The sequence below is a fragment of the Delphinus delphis genome, chromosome 15 (genome assembly GCF_949987515.2).
Source record: "Delphinus delphis chromosome 15, mDelDel1.2, whole genome shotgun sequence".
NCBI lineage: Eukaryota > Metazoa > Chordata > Mammalia > Artiodactyla > Delphinidae > Delphinus > Delphinus delphis.
Genome location: NC_082697.1, coordinates 31953653 through 31972274, shown reverse-complemented (window position 1 = coordinate 31972274; position 18622 = coordinate 31953653). Strand labels below are relative to the sequence as shown.

General features: G+C 43.2%; 2 protein-coding genes across 2 annotated transcripts; both read left to right on the top strand.

The window, feature by feature from the left end:
* The first annotated feature begins 18 nt into the window (after positions 1–18).
* On the top strand, positions 19–6070 carry PCNA (proliferating cell nuclear antigen). The gene is made up of 6 exons (XM_060031196.1): positions 19–501; positions 1350–1447; positions 1613–1680; positions 3036–3230; positions 4573–4696; positions 4784–6070. The coding sequence occupies exons 1-6, from the start codon at positions 281–283 to the stop codon at positions 4861–4863; spliced, it is 786 nt and encodes a 261-aa protein (XP_059887179.1). The 5' UTR covers positions 19–280; the 3' UTR covers positions 4864–6070.
* A 521-nt stretch (positions 6071–6591) lies between these two features.
* TMEM230 (transmembrane protein 230) lies at positions 6592–15778 on the top strand. The gene is made up of 4 exons (XM_060031195.1): positions 6592–6700; positions 8642–8762; positions 10283–10405; positions 13036–15778. Exons 2-4 carry the CDS (start codon positions 8664–8666, stop codon positions 13174–13176), a joined length of 363 nt encoding a protein of 120 aa, XP_059887178.1. The 5' UTR covers positions 6592–6700; positions 8642–8663; the 3' UTR covers positions 13177–15778.
* The last annotated feature ends 2844 nt before the right edge of the window (positions 15779–18622 follow it).

Sequence of the window (18622 nt, the reverse complement as noted above, 5' to 3'; positions counted from 1 at the left end):
TTCGTGCGGAGCGGGTACACGATTGGCTCTGTAGTCTCTCCGCCCAGGCAGCAGGCGGGGCAGCGTGGTGACGTCTCCGCGAGGGGCGCGGGGTCGTAGCGCGCGCTCGCAGACGCGGCAGTATTAAACTGCTGCAGGCGCGGCGGGCTGGTTGTGGGCTTCCTCCGTCTCAACCGTTCGTGAGTTATTTCCGTCGCTCGCTCTCATCGTCTGAAGCCTAAGCCGGCTATACCTTCCTCCTTTCTTCCGCCAGCAGCCGTGTCGTTGCGACTCCGCCACCATGTTCGAGGCGCGCCTGGTCCAGGGCTCCATCTTGAAGAAGGTGCTTGAGGCGCTTAAGGACCTCATCAACGAGGCCTGCTGGGACATCAGCTCGAGCGGCGTGAACCTGCAGAGCATGGACTCGTCCCATGTCTCTTTGGTGCAGCTCACCCTGCGCTCCGAGGGCTTTGACACGTACCGCTGCGACCGCAACTTGGCCATGGGCGTGAACCTCACCAGGTGAGCCCCTAAGCAGCGGATGGCCGGGCCCTGATCCACCTCCTCTGGCTCTTGGCGGGAGCGCCTCCGGGCCGGGCCCTCATTGGCTGGAGTGGGCCATCTGCGCCTTCTCATTGGCCTGCGGCACTAGTGGGGCGGGACCCAAGCGAAACGCGCGGTTCGGAAAGCCCGCGCTAGCTGCAGCGCGAACCGGCTCTTTCCGCGCCAAAGTCACAAAGCGGGTGGTGGCGGGAAAATGACGGACTTCTTTGCGGTGCCAGGAAAAGACTGTTGCAGAGCTCTTTGGTCATTAAGGGCAGGCGGCCTTGGATGAGAAACCTTGGTCCTGATTGACTTTAACTGCTTTATAATGTGTCCTAGTTCATTCGCCCTAACGAGCGACAAGAGTATTTCTTTTACTACAGAGTTGCGCTGAGCACCCCAAGATCCCGGTTTGAGGAAAATTTATACCAGGGCAATGCTTTCAACTTTTGACCACTACCTGTCTAGTACATACACATGTTTAAATCTTAAAGCTTGTGAGAAATATTTACCCCTACTACATACAGTGTGTTTTAACTGGTTTATTAAATGGTTTTTAAAGATCGTTGTCCCAATAATTAACTTCACCCACCAAAGGGATTTGCAGTTCATAAAATACTGCTGTTTTATTTATATCCAGAAGTGAAATTGCTCTTGGTGGGGGGGGCTGTTTAGTTTAAGTATAAATACTACCAGATTGCATTCCAAATGGCTGGACCGGCTTACACATCCTAACTCACCAATTCGGCAGATGGTCTAATGGTTAAAAGTGGTACCTCCTGGTTTTAATTTGTTGATTTTAAACGCTTTGTTCTTCTGTGTTCTAGCATGTCCAAAATACTGAAATGTGCTGGCAATGAAGACATCATTACACTAAGGGCTGAAGATAATGCGGACACCTTGGCACTTGTATTTGAAGCTCCAAGTAAGTCGCACCCTTCTACTGACTTATGCTAGAAGAAATTAAAATGTAGTGTCAGTATTTCCCAAGGCTGAGAGAAATTTAAGATAATGTTTGTGATGGCTGTAAAATATACCTGACATCTGTAAACTTACATGTTCTTCTTCAACATTTGGTTTCTTTTGGTAGATCAAGAAAAGGTTTCAGACTATGAAATGAAGTTAATGGATTTAGATGTTGAACAACTTGGAATTCCAGTGAGTATCAAAGTTTCTGATTGAGCATACTGTACAGTCTTGAAAGTTACATAAGATATATTAATATAATAATTTAAAGCCTATTTCCTAACAACTTTTTCTGTATATCTGCTCATGCATGTTCCAGAGTCGGGTGTTTAAGACTGACATATTTGTCATTTTATTAAGTTATGGAGTTCTACAGTGGCTCATTGGTTTGAATTTATTTCTGCCGAGTGAATATTTACATTAACCTCTGCATCTTTTTTTAAATTATTATTCCTAGAGTGCTTGATTTTTTTTTGGTTTTTTTGTAGATCTTTATTTTTTTAATTTATTTTTGGCTGTGTTGGGTCTTCATTGCTGCATGTGGGCTTTTCTCTAGCTGGGGAGGGGGGCGCTACTCTTCATTGCGGTGCGCAGGCTTCTCATTGAGGCGGCTTCTCTTGTGGAGCATGGGCTCTAGGTGTGCAGGCTTCAGTAGTTGTGGTACTCGGGTTCAGTAGTTGTGGCTCATGGGCTCTAGAGTGCAGGCTCAGTAGTTGTGGTGCACGGGCTTAGTTGCTCCACGGCATGTGGGATCTTCCCGGACCAGGGCTTGAACCTGTGTCCCCCGCATTGGCAGGCAGATCTTAACCACTGTGCCACCAGAGAAACCCGAGTGCTTGATTTTTATTGAGAGAAGATCTTAAAGCCATTTTAGCAGAAATTCATTATGGTTAGGTTTATCAACATCAAAAGTGAGAGGAGGTGTTCGGATGTTTAAAATGCCTAACATCATATTCTCTTGTTTTGGAAAGCAGACCTGTTTGCGCCATCATCACTGTATGCCATACCCTAATGGCCTCTTGATTTAGCCCTACTGTAGGGTGATTAGGTGGAGGCTCTTGTTCCCGGGATAGTGCATTTACTGTTAAAAGTTTAAGCTCTAATTTGTTTTCTTAGTATGGTTATTCTTACAGCATACTTGTTTTATATCTGCATTTATTTTTTGAGTGGTTAGAGTGTTAAGAAATTACACAATGAGTGATATTTCAAAGTAATCAGAAAATCTTGAATTCTGAGTTCTTGTTTAGATGCTGAGTCTTCAGAAAGTGAGGGTGCCAAATCTTTTATTTCCATGACATTTAAATTTCTCTGTTTTGGGGCTTCCCTGGTGGCGCAGTGGTTCAGAGTCTGCCTGCCGATGCAGGGGACGTGGGTTCGTGCCCTGGTCCGGGAGGATCCCGCATGCCGCGGAGCGGCTGGGCCTGTGAGCCACAGCCGCTGAGCCTGCACATCTGGAGCCTGTGCTCCACAGCGGGAGGGGCCACAGCAGTGAGAGGCCCGCGTACCGCAAAAAAAAAAAAAAAAAAAAAAAATTCTTTGTTTTACAGGAACAAGAGTACAGCTGTGTAGTAAAGATGCCTTCTGGTGAATTTGCACGTATATGCCGAGATCTCAGTCATATTGGAGATGCTGTTGTAATTTCCTGTGCAAAAGATGGAGTGAAATTTTCTGCAAGTGGAGAACTTGGAAATGGAAATATTAAGTTGTCACAAACGAGTAATGTTGATAAAGAAGAGGAGGCTGTAAGTAGTTTTTAAGTAAACAAAATACCTTGAAGAAGAATATTGGGTTATATCTTAGTCTGCTAAGGCTTCTATAACAAAATACCATAGACTGAGTGGCTTCTAAACAACGGAAGTTTATTATTCACAGTTTTGGAGACTCGGAAGCTGGCAGATTTGTTGTCTGACGAGGGCCTGCTTCTTGGTTCACAGACAGCAGCCTTCTTACCTGGTGGAAAGGGAAAGGGAGTTCTCTGGGGTCTCTTTTATAAGGGCATTAATCCCATTCATGAGGGCTCTGCCTTCCTAACACTAAGCACCTCCCAAAGGCCCCACCTCCAATACCACCATATTGTGAATTTGGCTTTAACGTGAATTGGGGTGGTGGGGGGGCCACAAACATTCAGTCTTTAGCAAGGTAATTGCTAAAATTAAAGAAAGCTCTAAAGAAAAACAGACAGAATTTGCATTTCCAAGTAACTAATATGTGAGAATTGAAACTTTTGAAATCTGCAAGTGATCTTATAGATGCCATCTAACTTAAATTTGTGAGAAGTGCAAATTTAGTGCAACCTTTATAAACTGTAGAACAATGGGTTTGTGTATCAAACCCACACATACTCTTAAGGATAGGCTTGGGAGGCTAGCTTTAGATTTCTGGAGGTACTTACTATGTTTTTACCAAATAATTGAGCAACCCAGTAGGATCTAGTTGGGGGTAAAATCTAGCTGTTGTGTAATCCTTATATTAACTTTTAAATAAACAGTTTAAAAATACATATATTAGTAACAAATATATATTAGTAACAAAACTCCAGGGGCTGATTCTTTTCTCCTAAATTACATTTCACTCCCCTGCCAATCTTGATTTTTGTTCTTCTCTCAAATGTTACTTAACCCATAGGGAATTTTCTGGCGGTCCAGTGGTTAGGACTCCGCACTTTCACTGACAAGGGTGTGGGTTCGATCCCTCATCAGGGAACTAACATCCCTAAAGCCGTGCAGCTAGAAATTTTTAAAAAAAGAAAAAATTCACTCATAAATATTTTAATTTATTCGTAGTGTAAACATTTTATGACATCTAAGAAAATTATATTAAGGAATTTTTCAGTGTTCCTACTTCCTTGGTTATTTCAGTTTGTTTGAATCAAGATTTTAATAAGGTCCGTACATTACAGTTCATTGAGATACGCTCCTTAAATTTCTTTTAGTCCATTGGTTCTCTCTTCAATTTCGTTTTCCCTCTATTACAATTTTATTTGTTGAAGAAACTAAGTCATTTGTCAATGTATATTAGAAATGAATGAGTTGCAGCTTTCTTGATGTTTTTCAGTATGATGAATCTTTTTGTTTTCTCCCTAAGGTTACCATAGACATGAATGAACCAGTTCAGCTAACTTTTGCACTGAGGTACCTGAACTTCTTTACAAAAGCCACTCCACTCTCTCCTACAGTAACACTCAGTATGTCTGCAGATGTACCCCTTGGTAAGATAATAAACTTGTTGAATCTTGTTTTGTAGGTAGTGTATGTGGTACTTCTCAGTAATTAATTATATTCCTGTTTTCTTTCAGTCGTAGAGTATAAAATTGCTGATATGGGACATTTAAAGTACTATTTGGCTCCCAAGATCGAGGATGAAGAAGGATCTTAGACATTCTTAAAATTCAAGGAAATAAAACTAAGCTCTTTGAGAACTGCTTCTGAGATGCTAGCACATACTTAAGTCTGTTTTGTCTTTGTACCTCTGAGTACATATGTAGATATTGTTTTCTGTAAATAACTTTTTCTTTTCTCCATTCTCTACAGTTTGTTCAAAAAGTAAAGTCCAAAGTCAAATCTGGTCTTGTTAACTGAGTAACAACTTTGCCTTACCTAGGAATACTCCTTATAATTTTTATAAACAAAAGGGTTTTGACTCTAAATGCAGTTTTAAGTATTGTTTTCAATTTAAATAAAAGTCATTTGAATTTCAAACATCACAGGACAGTGCCTTCATTTGGACCACGATGGTTGCAAGTATCCTAGAGAATTCACAATTCAAGCAGCTCATGTAAATGAGCTTATTGTTTCAGTCTAGAGCAGGTTGATACGACATTAGATACAGTGATAAAAAGTATTCCAGATACAGCAGGTGACACAGTATTTTGGGGGATTTATTTGCCAAACTTGGTATTCTGACTTGAGCTCAAGAAATGAAAAGGGGAGAGTAGAACAAATATATAATATTTTGTCATTTTTGCTTGCATTTACAGAAGCTTAATGTACCCAGAGTTCTGTCAGCTTTATAAGACTAGCATTGTTACAGGGCAGTGTTTCATTAGCCTAGGGAGCCTTGTACAGGAGTCTTGGAAGTTTTAGTAGATCTGATAGGTCCCAAGGAGTATGTTTGTGCAAAAATAATTTCTCTAGCGTAAGTAGCCTTTTGTGGGGACTTATTCCCTTAAAGGATGAAGGTGGCTTAATTCCATGGATGTTGGATTCAACCAAGAAAGTGAAAAAGGCCCAGCAGTAATTGTGCTACAAGGTCACAAGTTGGCATGCTGCATATTGAGAATTCCTTTATTGTAGTCCTCTTTTTCCGGTGCATTTTGTGTTTGGTGGATTAAATGACAGATTTCTGTCGTACTTGCAGTGACGGTAGAACTCACTGTATCCAGTAGGTAACTATTCATTACCTTTCTGTGTGCCTGGGGTTGGGGAAGGATATTGGCTGCAAAGGGGCCTGATGGAAATTTCTGGAGTGATGAAAATATTTTATCTACATTGTGATGATGGCTCCAAGACTATATGTATCTGTCAAAACTAATCCAATTGTACTTTATCATATGTAAATTATACTTAATAAAGCTCGACATTTTAAAAAGTTTCACGTGTTGCAAAATGTCCCTTGTGGCCAGACCTCTTGCCGGGGTAAGGCCTGAAGACGAGGAGCGGGGAAACTGAAGCGCAAGAATGTGGGGCTACTCGAGAGTTGCGGGTGGGGTACAGGGCGGCAGAGACTGCGGCGCGGCCCGGGAAGGCAGCCTTCCCTGGGCATAGGGAGACCTGACAGCCCCGGCCTTCAGGGAGCTTCGCCGGCTCGGCTTCCGCCTCTCGAGGCGCCACTGAACTCCCTACACTACCCTAGGGGCCGGAAAGAAACACGTAGCCGGCTAGCCCTGGACCTGTGACCCACGCAGCCCGGTTAGCTAGGCACTCGCCCGCCGCGGCGGAGGTGGTCGGCAGCCAGCCCAGCCCACAGCGCCTCCCGAAACCCCACGGGGCCCTAGCACACCGGGCACACGCCCGAAACCGGACGGAGAGTGGAACGAGGAGGCGTCGCTTCCGGTGACGCCACGTCCGGCGCGCTGCCTTGCGGCACGCCATTTCCGGCTCCCAGCTGGTCTGGGGCGGGGACGGAGTGGTGGGGCGTACTGTGAGGTCTCTGGCTCACCAGCTGCGAACCGTGAGCTAGCTGTCTGCGCAAGGGCTGCCGGGCCCGGGCTCCGGTAAGGCGTTCGTGCGGCGGGGCGGGAGCGGAAGAGCTCGACTCACGTTCGCGGCGCGGCCCAGACTGCGCTATCTGCCGAAATCAAGCCCCGAGTCCTCGGTGTGGAGCGTTCGTCCTCCCGGGGCACGGCTGGCCTTTCTCCAGAAACTGGACTTTGTTTTCCTTCTAAAATCATGTTGGTCCTTATTTCTCTTGTTGGCTCGCTCTGGAGGCGGGCAGGGAAGTAGTGTGTAGAGGCTCGTAGTGCAAGGCACTGTGCTAAGTGCTTTGCTGATGCTTTCAAAATTCTTGCAACATTCAAGTGCTGAGGATATTTTGGGGTTGCGGTGAGGCTGGTAGAAAAGCCTGTTGGGAACTTGGGCTGGTACCCGGAAAACATTGATTTACGTTTTTCCTTTCCCCTCTTTTAGAATTATTGCTCTTTGCTACCAATAAGCATTCGTCTCCCCTGTCCTGCACGCCGTGCGCTTTTTTATGTTTTGATGCGGTGTATGAAGTTAATGTCAGAGTATGTAAACTATTTTTTTAAGACTAATACAAATCAGAGGTGATTAAATGCTCTCAAACCGCCCATTATTGGTAGTTTGGACTTTAAGTTTTATAGAATTAAATTTAGATTATCGTGTAGTCGGGATCGCAACACCTAAAAACATAGTATTTGACGGAATTTGATCTAACCCTTTTAGAAAAGCATGTAAGTAAGCATACTCTTATTTTTTTAATACTTGATTTCTGCTCCAGTATATAATTACTAAAAAGGGACATGAACATTTAGCACCAATTCCTTTATAATGCTAGTTAGTTTAGGTTGACTGTGGGCCACTTAAAACAGCTCATTAATATTCAGTATTAAGTATATATAAAGCACTTAAAACAGTACCCGTCACTTAATACTAGGTAATTGTTAACTGCCATTATAATGATGATGATTATTTGCAAAATGTCATACCAGAGGAAGGCCGGTCTTTATGTTTTTTTTTTTTATGTTGCCCTATTGAAATACTTAATTTTCTTTTTTTAAAGATATGTTTCACTTTTAGAAATCAAATAGTTTCATGATTAAAATAGATTTACTTGTTTCATTCGCATAACTTTGTGATTTTATGGAGGAAAAGTACACAAATTACAAATGTTTTTTCAATTTAAATGTCATTGTTTTTAAATCTTATCTACTGTGTTTAAACTGGTGACATAATAACCGTGATCTCATTACTATAGTCAGCTTTGACTATTTTGAACAAAAACCAGGTATTTATTCAGGGTTTTTTTAAATTTGTTTTTAATGTAGCTGTAGAAGTAACCTGGAAAGTGCAATCGCTGCTTTCAGTGCTTGGGGTGGAGCAGAGAGGCAGGCAAATCAGAGGACACTGGTACAACACTGGTAGCCAGTAGCTTATCCAAATTTACAACAAGAAGTTTTACAGATCTTTTGTATTAAAAGGATGATATCTATCAGAGGGAAATAGGCAAAATGCTGATGTGAATGTATTCCATTTCCCACCCTCTCTCCTCTCTCCCTGACAAATAAGAGAATCCTTGAGTATATGCTCCTCTTGCTTTTTCTGGAAGCAGGGACGGAGGACAGGCAATACTATACTATAGCAGAATGGTTGAAATGTCAGATGGACTTGGATTTAAGTCACCACCCTTTCACCTACTCGCCGTGTGACTTTGGAAAAATTAGGAGGCAGAGAAACATTGGTGGCAACATAAACATGAGGTCTGGTTCTTGGCAAATGTCTTGATTCTTATTCTACCAGGACAAACCATAGTAGATGCATAATGAGAATGCTTTCACTTGTCAAAGGAATATCAGGTTCTAAGAGCAATGGAGCCTAAATTGCCAGTTGCTAGTATGACATTGCAGCCCAGAACTCCAATACGTATAACAAACACATTGTTGTAGCCTGCAGACAATAATACTTTTCTTTGTTTTCAGACTGTAGCTGTGTCAGCGTGTTATGATGCCGTCTCGTACCAACCTGGCTACTGGAATCCCCAGTAGTAAAGTGAAATACTCAAGGCTCTCCAGTACAGACGATGGCTACATTGACCTTCAGGTAAATGCAGAAGGGACCTGATGAGATTGGCTGGCTCTGTTTCTGCTGAGTTAGCAGGGAAACCTTCCAGGTAGAGGTTTTGCTCACTGTCCCTAGATATTAGAGGGAGCAGCAGGAAAGAAACTCTGCTCTGAGATTTTCAGCCATAGCCTGCAGAAGGAAGGACCTTGGCAGAGCAGTTTCGAACCAATATAAATATTGTCTAAGAAATTTTAGTTGTAATGCCAGAGTTCAGTAGTTGCAAATTCTATTTAGTTAATCTGGAAATAATCAGATTGTCTTTTGTTAAGTAGAATCAGTTTGTTTACACTTCAGTCAAGACCAGTTCATCTTTTAAGGGAGAAACTAACTGCTAAAGCCAACAGATTGTGGGAATCTTCCTTCTTTCCTGATGTCATGAGATCCAATTTATTAAAGATATTCTTTGTGACAAACAATAAGTAAAACAGAGAATATTTATTAAGTTTGTGTCCTACCCTGATCATTGTTTATAAAATAGTTAATGGTGTAGCATCTCCTTTTACCCACTTCCCTTTAGGTGGAACCAGGACCGAAGAGGAAGTGGCAGGAACCCATCCTTTTAAATATAAACAAATCAATTATTCTTTGTACTTTTTGGACCCACACTTGAAGGAGAGAGTTTTGGGGGTTTTTTTGTTTTGTTTTTAAGTGCGTCTGGAAAGCTTCCAGTCGGTTAGGTCAGACACAACCATGAGCCAAACCTTAGGAATTTGTTTCTGAATCTTAACCTTGAATTGAACTTGTTAATAAGGCAGGTTATTTGCCTTGTGGGGCAGGCAACTAATGCTTTAGGAATAGTTGTTTTTTTTTTTTTTTAATTTTTTGCGGTACGTGGGCCTCTCACTGTTGTGGCCTCTCCTGTCGCGGAGCACAGGCTCTGGACGCGCAGGCTCAGCGGCCATGGCTCACGGGCCCAGCAGCTCTGCGGCATGTGGGATCTTACCAGACCGGGGCACGAACCCGTGTCCCCTGCATTGGTAGGCGGACTCTCAACCACTGCACCACCAGGGAAGCCCGAAAAAGTTTTTTTTTAAACCTTTGACTATATGCCAGCTTAACTTTGAATGCCAGAAATCACTTATTTCCTTTCTTATTTTCCAGAGCATGATGTACACTCTTAATCCCTGTAGATTAATACAGCCTTCCATGTGCCAAGACATGTTTATTAAAAACATGTCTAATCAATGAATGACCGTAAAGTATCTTTTGTTTTTGTAAGAAAATAATTTTTTTACGGTACAGTGAATGGTCTGTGGAATGAGACTAAAACGAGAAAGAATAACATTCTGGGACTCCCTCCCTCAACTTACTGTTAGAGCAATAACTAGACCTTCATCTCCTGCCAGTCCTTTTTCCTTTCTCTCCCAGAGCTGCATTGGGTAGTAGGACTTACTTCAGGACACACCAAGATTGGTTCCTCTTATCCTCTCTGCTTTAAAGTGTCTGAGCCCTGGTGTATTCATAATGCTCTTCCTTGTCTGTTTTTGTTTCTCTTTCAGTTTAAGAAAAGCCCTCCTAAGATTCCATATAAGGCCATTGCGCTTGCTACGGTGCTGTTTTTGATTGGTGCCTTCCTCATTATCATAGGCTCCCTCCTGCTGGCAGGCTATATCAGCAAAGGGGTAAGCTGAGGGGCTTGTGGGATTGCCATGAGATGTTTAAAATGTGAGCCAGGACTCACATTTTTATATTCAGTATATTCCAGCAGAAAGGAGAAAAGGGTTTCTTTTTTTAGATTTTGTTCTCAGATAACAAGACATATTTCTTCCTTTGAGCTTCAACAAACTTCTCCCACAGTTCCTATGAGGTGGGTGTAGCAGGTAGGCAAATTTTCCCTCTGAGATGTTGGGCAGTTTTCCCACCATCTTAGTTTGGAACAGCAAAACTGAGCCTAGCGTTGAGGATTTCTGACTGATAAAGGCTATAACTGGAGTAGAATGCTGTTATTATAACTTTGCAGTTATACTGCTGTACTTAGTGTTTGGGGAGAAGCAGTGAGGCTTATATAGGTCTGGGGCCACTGACCAAGCCAGGACTTTTGGCTCATGGATCAGATCTTTCTTAAATTGGATTTGGTTGGAGTTCCAATTGAGCTTCAGTGTGATACCTTAGTAACCTAAAGTAGTTTTTGGTGGTTCTTTCTTTTGGATTGTATACAGATGCTTATACACAGCGTCTAAATTGTTCTAAAGTAATACTGACCATAGTTCACATCTGTTCTTCAACACACACCAGGCCAGGGGATGATGGTCACATTGGTCTACAGAAGGAACAAAGCCAAGAGCTAAAACTCTGGGCATTATCCTTGGAACTGGGAATATTAAACACTGTCACAATAAAATGGCTACATTTGGCTTTTGAGACCTGTATCCAAGTTGCCTCAGGTCCTAAACTATTATGTGGCCACCAGAGGCATACTTGGTGCCATCTAAATTTGAACATCTAACTTCAGGACTGTGCCTTCAGTTAACTTTCATTGCAGCATGCATTGTTAATCCCAGGGGTATAGTCAAGGTTCTATTAATGATGTGAAAATTTAGAGTGGAGGTGAGATCCACATGCAACAAATATCACTTCACCTTGTGTGGTTTGTAAAAGACTACTTTATAAATAAGGATAAAGGTGTTAATTAAGAAAATCACCCATAGATTGTTTTGGTTTTTAGTTTGGGTTTTTTTCACTATTATTGCAGACATTTCAAACAAAACAGAAGTAGATGGAATAATATGAACCCCCACCATGTATCCACAACTAGGCATCAACATTTATGAATGTTTTGTTTCATCTATCCCCAACTTTTTTTCCTGTATACTAAAGCAAATACCAGATTTACATTTGCTTGTAAATCTGTAAGTGTGCATCTCTAACAGTTTTTACATTAATCTAGGGGTGTTGTCTTGATACCATTGACCTGTTTTTCTATTCCTCATATTTCTTGCATGCTGTTAGATTTAGGGACTTGCTTAGATTTAGTTCTACTTTAGCTTTGTTTCAGAAAGAATATTTCATAGGGGTGTTGTGTATTTGCTATTGCACATGGGTTCTCAAACTTCAGCATCTATCAGAATCACTTGGCAGACCTGTTAACACACAGGTTCCTTGACCCTGCTCCCAGAGATTCCAGTTTTGTAGGTCTAGGGTGAGGTGTGAGAATTTGCATTTCTAACAAGTTCCCCGGTGATGCTGGTGTTCCATGGACCACATTTTGAGAACCATTGCTATAGCATTACATTAGGAGGCACAAAATGGTTGTCCTAATTTTTAGTTGATATTAAGATTGATTACTGGGTTCAAGTGTCTTCAGCCTAATTCATTTATTATAAAATGAATTACCCTTTTCACTAAGGAATCCAGCTCTATCATTTTCCACGTTTGTCAGCGAAAATTCTTCTGGAACTTTCTCAAAACCATTATTTGGTTACCCTGAAATACAATAGTATAGTGAAGGTAGGAAAAATGTTTGATTATTTCTCTTTAATTATCAAATTTTTATAAAAATACACCTAGCAACCTCAAAAGGTAACCAAAGAATTGTTAGTATCACTGTAAGCTTATCATCTTTTTACATATTTGTGCTTCAGTCAACTGTAGTCTATATTCTTTTTAACATATAAATTGTCCCATATTTGGTCAATAGGAGCCTCTGCAGGTTACTCCTGTCTTTTTTTCTTTTTTTTTAAAAAATATTTCTTTCTTTCTTTATTTGGTTGTGCTGGGTCTTAGTTGTGGCAGGTGGGCTCCTTAGTTGTGGCAGTTCATTGCATCATGCATGTGGGATCTAGTTCCCTGACCAGGGATCAAACCCAGGTCCCCTGCATTAGGAGCGTGGAGTGTTAACCACTCTGCCACCAGGGAAGCCCCCTACTCCTGTCTTTTAAAGCTGACCTAGGTGAGCCTTTGATAGCTTTCTTGTTTTCTGGCTCAGCAAGTTATCCCAGGCCCATCTGTACATTCCCTGCCCCCTCAACTCATAAACAGCAATTTCTCTAAGGAGCTCTGGTTTCTTTATGGGAAGTAGATATCTATGGTTGAACATGGATAATTTCTTTATAATTTTTAGTACTTTGTAGTTTTTCTGCAATTGATAAGGAGGCAAAGAGATGTAAATCTTTTGCCTTGGTAGTGTATTACCAAAATAAAGTGCTCTGAAAAGTATATGATAACTGATCCATGGATTGGACCCATGGCTTTATTTTATTTTAAAATTTATAACTTGCATGGTACTGATGTGTTTGCCTCCTTCTGCCACCAGGGGGCAGACCGGGCCGTTCCCGTCCTGATCATTGGCATCCTGGTGTTCCTGCCAGGATTTTACCACCTGCGCATCGCCTACTACGCATCCAAAGGCTACCGGGGATACTCCTACGATGACATTCCAGACTTTGATGACTAGCACACACCTCAGCCCTGAAGAAAAGAGTGATAGATGGGACTGAGCCCAGCTTTAAGACATTGAGCAGATACTATGGCTAAGGGCTAAGGAGTTCTGCGATTTGCAGATGTTTAACAAAACAGTGGCCAGATTTTATGGGTCCATCCTAAAGATGTTAACTGAGCTTATAGCTATCCATGTCATCAGGACAGTCTCTATTTTTCATCTCCTGGCCCTGGCAAAAGCTCCTGACAAGTTTTTCCACATGAATATGTATCATGAAAAGTAGCAATGTTAATTGTATGGGAAAGTGGGAGGTTATTCTGTAGTGGAATGTGTTGCTGCCACCACCCTTTTTAGAGTTGAGCATTCTTTTAAATAGTCCTCATTGTTAATATGTTCTTGTGGCAAATGGAAGAACGCAGTATGTCAGATTTCTTATTACTAAGTAATTTATTTTGAAAATACGTAAGTGTCTTATCCCCATACTCTAACTTTGTGTTCTAGTGTAAAACCGTGGTAAAATCAAGTATCAGTGTGGTGCATCTCTAATATTTTTTACTTGCTTTCTTATTGACAGCAACTAGGAATTTTTTAAACCTCAGCAAATTTTCAAACTGTAACATATTCTCTGTTCACCAGTCCTTGGCCAGCTCTGATCTGGTTCACTGACAGGTTGGCCAGCATATAATTTGGATCATTCTGTCCTTTGTAAATCTAGATGTTCTGTATATCATACCTTTAAGGACGAGACTTTTGGCTGTTTCCTAAGGAAAAAATGTAGATAAGTGGTTATTATTTATAGTTTTTAACCCTGTTGTTAGCACCTCGTATTATGATGTCATTCTGCTGAAGATTGTAAGAACTGGCCTGGATCTGTAGAGGACAAGACTGCCTTAGTTTGATTCTGTTTCCTAGCTTGCAAAAAGTGGCTTGTATTCAAAAGAAATTAAAATGTCAAAATCTAAATCCTAGACTTAAAAGATAACTTTAAACCTATTTTAGAAAACATTTTAGTGATTATATGATATCTTTGATCCCAATACCTAGGACTACCTTCATTTTTAGATAACTGGCATTGTGCATTAGACTGTTTTCCAGTCATTCTTTTACTCTGAAGTTATGGACTTGGATGATTAGAAGCCTGCAAGTGCCATTAGCTGAGATTTGGAGGGCCGTGGGTAGAGCAAGGTTATTGGGGAAGATGACTTCAACTTTGGATGTATTAAATTTAGATGTCTACTTGACATCCAAGTGGAGATGTTGAGTAGGCAATTGCAATGTGCAGTTTGGAGTTCAGGAAGGGAGTCTATGCTATAGTTAGAAATTTGGGAGTCAGTGTTGGGGCAATATCTAAGGGCTGTGGGGCTGGATGAGATTACCCACGGAGTGAGTACAAATGGGAAAAAAAACTAGGCTAGGACTCAGGAAGTGAGAGACAAAGAGAGGGTGATCGGAAGCAGCCTTCAAGGATAGGTACATTTGGTAATGGGAGGGTTGGCTGGGGAGTCCGGTAGTCTAATTAAAGTTCTTGGGCCTTGACAGTGAAGATGTGAGGAAATATATAAAGCTTTATCCTGGCCAGTGTTTGCAAAGCAAAGCTAAGACCAGAAGGTTTTGGCCAAACTAAATTATTTGGTCCTTTTTTTTTTTTTTTTTTTTTTTGCGGTACGCGCGCCTCTCACTGTTGTGGCCTCTCACGTTACGGAGCCCAGGCTCCGGACGTGCAGGCTCAGCGGCCATGGCTCACGTGCCTAGCCGCTTCGCGGCATGTGGGATCTTCCCGGACCAGGACACGAACCCGTGTCCCCTGCATCGGCAGGTGGACTCTCAACCACTGCGCCACTAGGGAAGCCGCTATTTGGTCCTTTTTATAAGGGTAATGATGCTGCTAGTAAAGGGGAGAAAAAATCAAAATGGAACGGTGGGGGGGGCGGTAAACAGTCCATTCCCAAGGTTGTCTAATTAAGTTTCTTGTATACCCTTCTAGAAATGTTCTAAGCACATATCCTTCTTTCATAAAACAAAAACAAAAACTCGGACTCCCATTGTATAGCTCCATTGTTTCCCACTTACTCTATTTTGTGTATCTTGCCATATCCACAGAGGTCAGCCATATCTTTTTTTTTTTTTTTTTTTTTGGCTGCATCATGTGGCTTGTGGGATCTTAGTTCCCCGACCAGGGATTGAACCCAGGCCCCCTACCTTGGGAATGCAGAGTCTTACCCACTGGACCACCAGGGATGTCCCTCTATTTGATTTTAATACTTGGAAAAGCCCTGAGTTGGGTAAGATTCTTAGGTAGTAAGTTGATATTTGGGACTCACATTTAAGCAAAGCCTGAGTTTCCCTTACCAAGTATGAAAGCCAAATACCTTTAGGGACTGGACAAGTAAAGGAATGGAGGGCAGAGGGATGGGTAGGATCAACGGGAACCAAGGTCAATTGTCAAATGTATATTTTATCTAAAAGCAGCCTTCCTGCTCCTTCTAAAGCGTTGGCCAAACCATGTGCCCTAGCTTTATAAAGATTTTCTATTTATTTATTGGCTGCACTGGGTCTTCGTTGCTGTGCGCGGGCTTTCTTTAGTTATGTTGAGCAGGGGCTACTCTTCATTGCGGTGCATGGGCTTCTCATTGTGGCGGCTTCTCTTCATTGCAGAGCACGGGCTCTAGGCACACGTGCTTCAGTAGTTGTGGCACGGGGGCTCAGCAGTTGTGGCTCGTGGGCTCTAGAGCACAGACTCAGTAGTTGTGGCGTATGGGTTCAGTTGCTCTGCAGCATGTGGGATCTTCCTGGACCAAGGCTCAAACCTGTGTCCCCTGCATTGATTCTTAATCACTGTGCCACCAGGGAAGTCCAATATAAGGATTTTCTTATTTGCAACAATAATTATGTCTCTCATTAGTCATTTCCAAAGCTAAGTCCTCCCCAGTTGCATCAGCTATTCTACATATGATGGCAGTTTCAGACCCATTTCTTCTGGATAAGATTCACCTGGTCAGTGTGCCAGAAGCATATTGATTGCTTCCTTTCTGCCCAGAATTTTAGGTGCTGAGGGTACAATAGGAAAGGATAAGACTTGGTCGGTGAGGAGCAGAGGTTGCAAACTAGTGGCCACAGATGTTGGCCAGAATTGTTTTAAAAATGGTAAAGTTCACCTGATCTTGATTTGGGGCTTTTTCTGGAAAATCAATAGATTTTTCTTGCTGAGAGGCAACCAACTGGAGCAAAGTAGTAGTGAAGCAGCTTTGAGCAGAGTTCTCTAGTTCACTGCAGGCCCCACCACTGCTTGGTTACTTTTGTACCAAACCTTCTAGTTTTCTTCATTAAGGGCAAAGAGTGGGTCTTACAGTCCCACAAAGTCTAGCACAGTGCTTGTGGGGATTTAGGTTTATTGAATGAAGAATCAAAGTCAAGAGTGTGTTTCTGTCCCAGGACACAGTGTTCCTTTGAGGTACCGACAGATGGGCTGGTACCATTTGATTCAGACTTTCCTAAATGACCCTATGTCAGCTGCCTGGGAGGGCAGCTACTCTGTAGACAGATTTGGTGCTCCCTGGTGAGACAACTCTCTTCATGGCACCCTCTGCTCAGGCCATTGAGCCCAGTTCACAACCACCTGCAAGTCCCCTCCTCCAGGGTCATGCAGTGTCCCTGCTGGCTGGCACAGAGGAGCATCCGTTACTGGTGCAGTGAGGGAAGCTGGTAAAGGGACAAGAACAGCCTTGATTTTCTGCTGAGCTTCAAAGGGCCATAAACCAAATCAACTCACCTTATTTGCCTTGCTCTGTCATCTAATTTCCCATCCCGAGGCTCCTGGCCTCACATGTGTGGTCAGTTATGGCTTAGTGCCAGGGTGGGAAGGGCATAGACTGAGTCTTATTTGCCACAAGGTATTGCACAAATTACTTCTGGAGCCTCAGTTACCTTGTAATGTGGGGATAAACCAGTTCCTACCCCGTAGGGTAATTGTGAGGAGTAAATAAAACAACGTGGGAAGGTGCTTTGCACAGAGCCTAGCACTCAGTAAGTGGAAGCTGCTGTTTGAGAGTGAAGACGTTCACTCCTTTGGCTTCAGGGAGTAGTGCCTGGGGTGAAGCTGAGGAGGGGAGGAGAGAGCCCATCTGTTATCCCTGATGCCAACCTGAAGAACCTGCTGTTCCATGGCGGAGCGACCCCGGAGCCAGGGGCCAGAGCCAGCACAGCAGTCAGTCCCACCAAGGCAGGGCTCCCTTCCCTGACAGCTGCCTGTGGGAGGGGGTGAGGAGGTCTCTAGACCCTGCCCTTCTCCAGCATGCAGCTTCTCCAGTCCTTCTCTGGTTGAACAAGAGAGGAAGGGGAGGACCAAAGCATCCCACTGTAGCCAACACGTGGGCCACCAGAGGCCCTGCAGGGAAGGCTGTGCAGATGAGATGATGCAGCTGGAGTATGGTCAGACCACCTCTCCCTGGAGCTTGTTCTTCCCTCCCCTTTCTCCCATGGACCCTGTTTGCACCTCTTCTCTTCCTGCACTTCCCCTTCTCAGTCTTGCCCCTTGCTATTCAAATTGTGGTCTGCGGACCAGCAGCATCAACGGCATCCTGGAGCTCGTTGGGTAGGCAGAATCTTGGGCCTGCCCCAGACTGCTAAACCAGAACCTGCATTCCAACAAGACCTCTGGGGGACCATTACCTGTCAGTGTCTGAGAAGCACTGATCTGGGGTATCCCGTGCCTCAGTCCATTCCCTCCCTTTAGGACTGGACCTCCTCTGGTAGTGCCAATGGCTAGGAGTAGGGGCACCTAGAAGGTTAGTCCCTCCTCCTCCATCCACCATTATTCTCCAGCTAAAACAGTAACCACCAGTGTCTTGGGGAAGCTTCATAGAAATGGCACAGAAACAATGCAGGAAAGCTTTGTGAAGATCCATTTTTGTGAGCAGTGAGAAATCAAAAGAGAAGTCCCACAGATGGGGAAGGTCTGTGGCAGGAGTGGAAGCATGCTTTGGTGCTCTGAAGGCCAGGGGAAGGGACAAAGTGTACTTTATGACCCAATGAGAGACAGGATGTTTTGTCTCGGTTTCTGGGGGAGGCAGACCTGGTGGCTCAGGAATTTACCCTGAACACTGAAGTGCTGGCTTTCCTCCCTGTCTCCATGGGTCTCTAATGCCTCCAGTATTTCATTCCTCTCACTAACTTGGGAAGAGCCACTAGAAAATGCTCCAGTCTGGGAGATAAAGGTTCTTGGCCAAGATGCTAATCCTTTGAAAGGGTTTTCTCTCGGATTGATGGCTGCCGAGTTTGCTCTGAGATCACCACCCACAGGACCACTATCCCCCTACAACTAAAAAGATGGCAGCAGCAGAATCACCAACACAGCCTCGGAGGGTTTGTGGCCTGGCAGAGTTAAGAAGATGACTTGTCGCAGGTGGGAGGAATGACCTTGAGGAGCTGGGGAAAGTCAGATCTTTGTGGACATAGCTCCCGG

Excerpts from the sequence above, each read along its gene's own strand:
- PCNA (XM_060031196.1), top strand. The coding sequence starts at position 281 with ATGTTCGAGGCGCGCCTGGTCCAGGGCTCCATCTTGAAGAAGGTGCTT. Across the intron at positions 1,681-3,035 it reads TTGAACAACTTGGAATTCCA|GAACAAGAGTACAGCTGTGT; the intron begins GTGAGTATCAAA and ends TTTGTTTTACAG. Across the intron at positions 4,697-4,783 it reads GTCTGCAGATGTACCCCTTG|TCGTAGAGTATAAAATTGCT; the intron begins GTAAGATAATAA and ends GTTTTCTTTCAG.
- TMEM230 (XM_060031195.1), top strand. The coding sequence starts at position 8,664 with ATGATGCCGTCTCGTACCAACCTGGCTACTGGAATCCCCAGTAGTAAA. Across the intron at positions 8,763-10,282 it reads ATGGCTACATTGACCTTCAG|TTTAAGAAAAGCCCTCCTAA; the intron begins GTAAATGCAGAA and ends TTTCTCTTTCAG. Across the intron at positions 10,406-13,035 it reads CAGGCTATATCAGCAAAGGG|GGGGCAGACCGGGCCGTTCC; the intron begins GTAAGCTGAGGG and ends TTCTGCCACCAG.